Source organism: Odontesthes bonariensis, chromosome 1 (genome assembly GCF_027942865.1).
Source record: "Odontesthes bonariensis isolate fOdoBon6 chromosome 1, fOdoBon6.hap1, whole genome shotgun sequence".
Classification (NCBI taxonomy): Eukaryota; Metazoa; Chordata; class Actinopteri; order Atheriniformes; family Atherinopsidae; genus Odontesthes; species Odontesthes bonariensis.
The window spans coordinates 48,062,953-48,072,555 of NC_134506.1; the positions used below are offsets into that span (position 1 = coordinate 48,062,953).

General features: G+C 47.4%; 1 protein-coding gene across 8 annotated transcripts in view; it reads right to left on the minus strand.

Moving 5' to 3' along the window:
- Positions 1–9,603, minus strand: part of vps13c (vacuolar protein sorting 13 homolog C) — a 180,271-nt gene that overhangs the window by 75,441 nt on the left and 95,227 nt on the right. For 5 of the 8 annotated variants that reach the window (XM_075468931.1, XM_075468919.1, XM_075468927.1 and 2 more), the window contains 8 exons: positions 9,491–9,526; positions 6,679–6,983; positions 2,002–2,149; positions 1,816–1,924; positions 1,419–1,537; positions 1,165–1,321; positions 993–1,072; positions 730–789 (listed from right to left, as the gene is read on the minus strand). In XM_075468931.1, the coding sequence (XP_075325046.1) occupies positions 730–789; positions 993–1,072; positions 1,165–1,321; positions 1,419–1,537; positions 1,816–1,924; positions 2,002–2,149; positions 6,679–6,983; positions 9,491–9,526 (1,014 nt within the window). The remainder of the gene's footprint in view (positions 1–729; positions 790–992; positions 1,073–1,164; positions 1,322–1,418; positions 1,538–1,815; positions 1,925–2,001; positions 2,150–6,678; positions 6,984–9,490; positions 9,527–9,603) is intronic. The other 3 variants (XM_075468951.1, XM_075468960.1, XM_075468945.1) reach the window with 1 other exon arrangement.

Sequence of the window (9,603 nt, forward strand, 5' to 3'; positions counted from 1 at the left end):
AACCCGGTCCAAGTCAAACCCGGTCCAGGTCAAACCCGGTCCAGGTCAAACCCGGTCCAAGTCAAACCCGGTCCAAGTCAAACCCGGTCCAGGTGAGACCCGATCCAGGTGAAACCCGGTCCAGGTCAAACCCCGGTCCAGGTGAGACCCGGTCCAGGTCAAACCTGGTCCAAGTCAAACCCGGTCCAAGTCAAACCCGGACCAGGTGAGACCCGGTCCAGGTCAAACCCAGTCCAAGTCAAACCCGGTCCAAGTCAAACCCGGACCAGGTGAGACCCGGTCCAGGTCAAACCCAGTCCAGGTGAGACCCGGACCATGTGAGACCCGGTCCAGGTCAAACCCAGTCCAGGTCAAACCCGGTCCAGGTCAAACCCGGTCCAAGTCAAACCCGGTCCAGGTCAAACCCGGTCCAAGTCAAACCCGGTCCAAGTCAAACCCGGACCAGGTGAGACCCGGTCCAGGTCAAACCCAGTCCAGGTGAGACCCGGACCAGGTGAGACCCGGTCCAAGTCAAACCCGGTCCAAGTCAAACCCGGTCCAGGTCAAACCCGGTCCAGGTCAAACCCGGTCCAAGTCAAACCCGGTCCAAGTCAAACCCGGTCCAGGTGAGACCCGATCCAGGTGAAACCCGGTCCAGGTCAAACCCCGGTCCAGGTGAGACCCGGTCCAGGTCAAACCTGGAAAACCTGGCAGTCATTGACCTGCAAGCGCTGAAGAATGAGGACTCACGTTGATCATCTGTTCCGTGTTCTTGTAGACGGTGGAGAAGCTGGGACCCCAGCGGTCAGCCTGAAACAGAGACCTGAAGTTCAGCTACTCTGACAGGTGTGGGTGTGGGTCACCTGTCCACCTGTCCACACACCTGGACAGGTGACCCACACCTGGACAGGTGTCCCTCACCTGGACAGGTCACCCACACCTGGACAGGTGTCCCCCACCTGGACAGGTGACCCACACCCACACCTGGACAGGTGTCCCACAGGTGTCCTCACCTTGCAGTACTGCACTTTGAGCAGCTCGGCTCCAGATTCTGCTGAAGAGTTGATCAGACACAGCGGCTCGCCACTCGAGTCTGAAACAGAAACACATCATCAACACGTCTGACTGGGACAGGAAGCCACGGGGATGTTGCTGTAACCATAGCAACCAGCCTTTAACTCTGACCTTTGAACTCCAGGCACTTGACGGACACCGTCTTGATGTACGTTGTGGCGCACAGGTCGTACTTCCTGACTTTGGTGTTGACGCCGAGCTGAGCGAGCTGGAAGACGAGGAAAGGAGCCTCGCTCTGCTGCCGGGGCTTCTTCAGGGTCAGCAGCACCTGGGGAGGAAACAGGAAGGGACATCACACACCAGGAAGTGACATCACACACCAGCACCGCCATGTTCCTGGGATGGTCGCACAGAGCCTTCTGTACCTCTTTGACTTCAAAGTCCAGCAGAACATTGACGATGTTCTCCGGGAGTTCTCCGTTGGTGGTCTCCGCCCCCCCGCCGGGTCCCGGCTCTGGCGGCGGCTCTGCTGGCTCCGCCCTCTCTGTGGATACATAGATAAGTACTTTATTCATCCCAATTTGGGAAATTGTTCTGTTGCAGCAGCATACAGTAAAAGATATGTAAACAATTAAAGTGAAAACAAGCAAATAAAATAAAATAAAATAAAATAAAATTAAATTAAAATAGTGAATAAACATTTGGTATATACAAATCTACAGTATGAAGAGTTTTTTTTTGTTATTGTTATTTTTGTTATTATTGGAAACATCTCAGCCTCTGATTGGTTAAATAAGGCGTGAGGCAGCAGCTGAGCCTTACCTTGAGCCACCGGCACTCTGAGGTCCACGTTGGGTTCTTTGCTGCCCTCCCCGATGTTCTCCTGAAGGATCTTCATCAGCACACAGACGTCTTCCTCAGCCAGACTCACCTGCAGACCAGAGTTCAGAGTTCAGAGTCTTATTCAGGAAAAACTCAACTTTGAACATCACCACACCACAGACGTACGTTTAGGGAACGCAGGACCCCCTGGACCTGGACCCCGGGTAACTTGGAGAACCAGGAAGCAGCCAGATTTCTGGTGACCAGCAGCTCCAAGTTGATTGGCTGAAGGATCTGGATGTCGGGCTCCGAGGTCTCTGGCTTCAGCATGGTTCTGAGAACACATCAGAGTTTCACTGTTTGACTCAACCTCAGAGTTTTAAACATCAACGTTCTCTCTGGGGGTGCCTGCAAAGACCCTCAAACAACCGGACATTCATCTCACAGTTTACAGGATTCTGGTTCCCCTACATCACTGATGCCATGGTAACGGCCCGCGGGCCGGAACCGGCCCGAATGGACATCACAACCGACCCGGTTACATCAGTGGTTGAGAAGTTTTTTTTGTTTTTTTTAAATAAATAATACTATTATCAACAAATTTAAATCTACTTTTTTGATCCTTAATGGTTTTAAGTATAATATTCATTCAATTAATTTCCACGTAATCCAAAAGTTTGTCTCTCGCTCGTGCCGGTCTCCGTCCCTTGGACAGTGCACGCGCTGCAACAGACACCGGCAGCGCGTGCACTGTCCAAGGTGCTAACTGACGAGTCACGCGACATCAGTCAGGAAGGATGTTGTCTAAAAAGCGGAAGGTTGACTCTGAATGTAGAATCTTTCAGGAGAGATGGAAAGAAAAGTATTTCTTTTGGGAAGTGAGGGGCAAACCAGTGTGTTTAATTTGTTTGCAACAAGTGGCTGTGCCAAAGGAGCACAACATCAGACGACATTACGAGACCCATCAGGAGAAGTACAACGACTACACAGGGCAACGTAGGACACAAAGCTAAACGAGCTAGCCTCATCCCTCCAAAAACAGCAAGCGGCTTTCTCGAAATGCCGAGAGACATATGAAGGTTCGTTTTAATTGTATATCTTCTCAAATTCTTATTTTTACGTTAAATGCAGCTGTTTTCGAATGGGGATTTCTGTCTCAGCGCGCCTCCGTTAAGTTCTGATGGCGTTGCCCCTGGCAACCAATAGCGTCTCCTGTCAACATGGCCGACCGTGACTCCTCATTCTCAATACTAACTTAACATTTTATTTCATGTTTGGGGGCAGTGAAGGCGAGCTATGTCATCGCATGGGAGATAGCCAAAGCTTTCAAGCCTTTCTCTGAGGGCGAATTCGTGAGGACGTGCATGATTAAGGCAGCCGAGCTCGTGTGTCCAGAAAATCGACAAGCTCTCGCGAACATCAGCTGATCCCGACCTACAGTGACCGAGAGTGGAAGAGCTCTCCAGCGACTTGCATAGCCAACTTAAAGAAAAGATTAAATCCTTCGTCGCGTTCTCCAGTGCTCTGGATGTGACTGATACGGCTCAGTTGGCGATATTTATTTGCGGAGTGGATGCTGCCTTTAATGTCACGGAGGAGTTTGTTTCCGTGGTACCCATGACAGACACGATTACAGCTAACGACGTGTTTGTTAGCCTTGTCGGGGCCCTTGACAATCTGGAGGTGGACTGGAGTCGCGCTGTCAGTGTGGCTACGGATGGTGCACCTTCCATGGTAGGACGAAAGGCCGGAGTGGTCGTCAAGTTGAGAGAAAAGGTACGAGAGGCTAACCCAGACCAGGTATTCTGGAACTTTCACTGCATTTTACACCAAGAGGCGTTGTGCAGCAAAAGTCTGAAAATGGAGCATGTTATGAGTGTTGTTTTTGCCACTGTCAATTTTATCAGAGCCAGAGGGCTTAACCATCGGCAATTCGATGCATTTTTATTTGAAAATGACATTCATCACGGCCTTCCCTATCACACCGATGTGCGCTGGTTGAGCCGAGGCGCAGTGCTCAAAAGGTTCTGCAAATTGCGCAACGAGATAGCCGAGTTCATGCAGGCTAAAGGCAAGCCTGTGGAGGAATTGGACGACCCCGAATGGACCAGAGACCTAGCCTTTTTAGTGGACATTTCCGAACACTTAAACGTCTTGAATGTTACTATGCAAGGTCGCAACAAACTCGTTACCGAGTATTACGACAGTGTCCGTGCGTTTCAAATTAAACTTGCGTTATGGAAGGCACAGCTCAGCCAGCGCAATGCAGCCAACTTCCCCTGTTTGAAATCTCTGCATGTCAACCATCAGAGCATGGACAAGTATGCAAGCTTGCTCTCCGGCCTCATGGGCGAGTTTTCCAATCGATTCACGGTTTTCACTGAACTGGAAAAAGACTTTTCGCTTTTTCGCTCTCCTTTCACGACGGATGCTTCCGAGGTCCCAGAGGGGATGCAAATGGAACTGATAGACTTGCAATGCTGCGCGCGGTTGAAAGATTCATACGCATCTGTTGGAATTGAATCATTCTACCAGTCGTTGCCACCCGAGTACCCAATCATCACTGCCTTTGCAGGTAAAATACTCTGTATGTTTGGCACAACATACTTATGTGAGCAGGCATTTTCAGTTATGAATATTAATAAATCGAAAGTGCGCAATCGCCTGACAGATGCGCATCTCAATGATGTCATGAAAATAGCCACGGCTCAGAGCCTGTCCCCCAATGTGGACAAGCTGGTGAAAACTAAAAGGCTTCTGGCTTCGACATGTAAAATGTAGCTGGCTTATCTCCTCATGTTTCATAGTGCAAGGAAGTAATGATGGGAATAAAGGAGATAGGTATGTGGAAATGTTTGTGGCAGTTAATTGTTAATGTTAAATTTTAAATGTGCTATCAGTTGTTTGTTGTAATGTTAGGTATTTTTTTATTATTAATTTCTACTGAATATTTAGTCACTTGGCCTGTTGGAGTAGGCCTACTTAACCTTAATACATAGTTTTGACTTCTTTAGGCCTATTTAGCCTGGCCATCTTTTTAATTGGCCTAATTAGGCCTGTGCATCGAGATTATTTTATGTGCAAGTTGTCAATAAATCTGACCAAGTAATTTACAGTTTACTTGTGTTATTTATGTGACCTAGTCCATTTTGTTGTTTTTAAAATATTTTAAATGTAAGTTACTGGCATGCAGAGGTTGATGTTACACAGTTATAGAGGGTAAATTGCTTTTGGCTGCCATATAACTGTATGCTTCATTGTGAGGGTATTGTATTGCAATTAATTTTTAATGTATAGCAGGCCTTCATAAATTATATCAAATAGCATGTCTATTTGTTTAGTGTTTGGTCTTGCCAGGCCAAAAGTGTACCGGTAATTTGGCCCCCCGAGGTCCCACTTGAAAACAATCTGGCCCCCTGACCGATTTCACCCTGGCATCCCTGCCCTACATGCACAGAAAGTCACCAATGACATGTTATTGGGATTACAGGAACTGCATTAGGCTGGTTTAAGTTTATCTGACAGATTTCAGTTTGTTCTTGTAAATGAAGAATCTACCTCACACACCAGAGTAAGTCATGGAGTTCCTCAGGGTTCTGTGCTTGGACCCATTCTTTTTACTTTATACATGCTTCCATTAGGTAACATTATTAGACAGTTTTAGGATCGGAGAAGAGTTACAGTTTGGGGATTATACCTGGACAGTTTGGGGCTTATACCTGGACAGTTTGGGGTTTATACCTGGACAGTTTGGGGCTTATTCCTGGACAGTTTGGGGCTTATACCTGGACAGTTTGGGGCTTATACCTGGACAGTTTGGGGCTTATACCTGGACAGTTTGGGGCTTATACCTGGACAGTTTGGGGTTTATACCTGGACAGTTTGGGGCTTATACCTGGACAGTTTGGGGCTTATACCTGGACAGTTTGGGGTTTATACCTGGACAGTTTGGGGCTTATACCTAGACAGTTTGGGGTTTATACCTGGACAGTTTGGGGCTTATACCTGGACAGTTTGGGGCTTATACCTGGACAGTTTGGGGTTTATACCTAGACAGTTTGGGGTTTATACCTGGACAGTTTGGGGTTTATACCTGGACAGTTTGGGGTTTATACCTGGACAGTTTGGGGTTTATACCTAGACAGTTTGGGGTTTATACCTGGACAGTTTGGGGCTTATACCTGGACAGTTTGGGGCTTATACCTGGACAGTTTGGGGCTTATACCTGGACAGTTTGGGGCTTATACCTGGACAGTTTGGGGTTTATACCTGGACAGTTTGGGGCTTATACCTGGACAGTTTGGGGTTTATACCTGGACAGTTTGGGGCTTATACCTGGACAGTTTGGGGCTTATACCTGGACAGTTTGGGGCTTATACCTGGACAGTTTGGGGCTTATACCTGGACAGTTTGGGGCTTATACCTGGACAGTTTGGGGCTTATACCTAGACAGTTTGGGGTTTATACCTGGACAGTTTGGGGCTTATACCTAGACAGTTTGGGGTTTATACCTGGACAGTTTGGGGCTTATACCTGGACAGTTTGGGGTTTATACCTGGACAGTTTGGGGCTTATACCTAGACAGTTTGGGGTTTATACCTGGACAGTTTGGGGCTTATACCTGGACAGTTTGGGGTTTATACCTGGACAGTTTGGGGTTTATACCTGGACAGTTTGGGGTTTATACCTGGACAGTTTGGGGTTTATACCTGGACAGTTTGGGGTTTATACCTGGACAGTTTGGGGCTTATACCTGGACAGTTTGGGGCTTATACCTGGACAGTTTGGGGCTTATACCTGGACAGTTTGGGGTTTATACCTGGACAGTTTGGGGCTTATACCTGGACAGTTTGGGGCTTATACCTGGACAGTTTGAGCTGCGTCAGCTTGACGTCCATCTTCTCGACCACGGCAGGTAAAGGGAAGTCTTCAGCTGGCAGCAGACAGAACCGGTTTCCCACCGTGATCCGACCCAGATCCACCACCAAGGCATTGTGGGAAGTGGAGGACTGGGGGATGATGATGAGCGGCGCCTTCAGCCTGATGTCCATGGACAGACGGAAACTCTTCTGAGCGAGGTCGCGAACGCTGGACGCCGCCTTCTCCGCCGCCTGAGCCGTGGCGGCGCTCAGAGCTTCTTTGGCTGTCTGGAAGTTGTCGACAAACGTCTGAAAAACAACCAATCAGGTATGAGATCCCTGAGCATCACATGACTTAGAGAGGCCATGAGGGAGCGAGTTAGAAGGCAGGTTCATCCGTGTTTCACAAACATCGTGAAAATGTCTTTTAGTTTAAACATTAAGATGCAAAAAGCTGAAACTGATGGAAAGAAGGATATCTACCATCAATGAAACAGGAATGAACCTGGAAACCCTTCAGGGCAGGAAGTGAGGTCACAGGTCAGAGGTCATGTGACTGAGGGGGCGTGGCCATAGGCATATATACACAGACGCCGCATCGACTGTGGAAGGGCGCACCTTAAGCGCCGCCATCTTGGTACAGGCCAGCAGAGGCAGCGGTGCATCAACTTAGGAAGGAAAATCTCATTATTATCTTATTATTCACTGAGTTTTGGACCGATTTCCAAACCAACTGATTTGTTAAAAACGTCTCACATGTAGCTGTGATACAGGATATGTTAAAAACGCTGCTTTTCTTCCAGTGGACTTCCCTGAAGCTGAAGCTCATTCTAATGATGGAATATTTTTCAAACACATGAGAGCATCATGGCACTGTTCATATTAAAACCTGTCTCAGTACACATTAAAGTACACGTTAAAACACACTGTAGTGTGTTATGTCCCCGTCACTTAGACTTGGACAGCTTAGCTCATATCCAGGGTGCAAACCGTGGGGCTGAGGGATGGAATGAAGAATGTGGGCCAGCTACATCAGTGAGTGACGGGTTATAAACATCACTGTTTCCATCCCTCTTTCCTCTCGGACCACAGTTATGCTTTGCCTGCTCCTCCCACTGTTCTAAAGGCCAGACTTAGGTAAGCTAAAAATGTGCTCCTGTCGAGGATCTGAGGGAGAAAAACCTCATAAATGAAGAGCTGAGAGGCTGAAATGCTACTGGGGTAAAATGGAAACACTAATTTGAATATTTTATATAGGTTCTTTAAATAAAGGCCTGAATACACCTGAAGGTTTTCTGGGTTCTTTTGGTTCCATCTATGTCTGTCAGACAAACAAACCTGGTGAAAATAGCTTTTAAACCGAGTGATTTACGATAACTTTTATGGTGTAGAAGCACCATTCCTCCATAGATAAAATGCACTGCAGGAGCCAGTGACACTGTTCCAAGATGGCCGCCCTGTTGGCACGCCGCCCTGGTGAGCGGCAGCTCTGTATGCATGTCTGTGGGTGTGGCAGTGGGCTGGTGGGTCATGAAGGCAGCCGAGTAAGTAGCAAAGCAGAGATGGAGGAGGTGAGCTCAGGTTAGGGTCACAGGGCTGTGTTCGAAATCGCATACTTCTCCTACTACTCCCACTACTCCTACTAACTTTAACTTTTTTAAGTTCCCGGATGCATACTACATTCTCCTAAATGTTGAGTATTCATCATGAGGTTACTACTCATACTCAAACTACCCAAGATGCAACGTAATGTGACGTCGCCGATCGTCATTTCCTGTCAAAACGGCAGTTTCAAGCTAGCTACAACGAGGGTAGGTTCACTTCCTGTTTTCAAAACAAAAGCACCAATTGTATGGTAATGGCTTTCCCTATGATAAAAGGCAACGGGTATTTTATTTTGCGAAAATAACCGGAAGTGCGTTAGCTCACTGCGGCTAGCTTTAGTAGCGCCGAATTCGTGGGAACAAAATTGTAAACAGCCGGTATTTTGTCAGGTTTTCAACACGTTGGGGATCTAAACGACTACTTTCTCACCTGAAAATGTTTCAAATGTTGCTAAAGTTTACAGAGTTTAGAGCTTAAGAGAAATCAGCTTCAGGCCGGCTGAGTTCGGCTCGGGCAGGAGCGAAATGCATTGTGGGTAAATGCTCTGCATACTGTCTGATTGAATGAGTATGTAGTATGTACTATGTAGTATGTAGTAGGCAGTTTCAAACACAGCCATGGTAAGAATGAGAAGCATCCCTTCAATCCTCCATCTGTTCTCTGCCTGTCAATCATAACAACCATCAGAGCGTTTGTTTTCACCTACTCAGCGTTCTTCTGGGAGCTCTGTGTGTCCAGATGTGGTAAACAACTAATAAACAACAAACATCTCGGTTTGTAAACAAAGGTTTATCTTTGATCATGAACTAAATGAAACCATCCGTCAGTCACCCGCTGTTTAAGGGCAATCTGAATGAATAAATAAATGAACAAATATTCCTGATGGGAAAATGTGCTCAGCTGGTTCTGAAAGCTCAGACGACGTGGTGTCTTTGAACGACAGAGCTCCGCCTCCTTCTGTCACCTCACACCTGATTGGTTTCAGTTTCAGTGGAACTCCTCTGATGTTTGTTTCCTTTGCTCTTCTCTGAGTTCAGGTCAACCAGAACTGAAGGTGGGGTTAGCCCTCTCTCAGAGTCCCTGGGGGACCTTAAATCAGATGCTGCTTAAGGTGGACTGAGGGTGATGTCAGAGTGATGTCAGGGTGATGTCAGAGTGATGTCAGTGAAAGTTAGGGGGATGGTTTGAGGCAGGTCATGCAGGGTCTGTACCTCATCAACAGACACACACTGAAAGCTAAAAGAGTCCTGAAACAACAAAACACACACACAGAGAGACATTAGAGACGACAGACTGCAGAGAAAACATGCAACAGCAAACACAC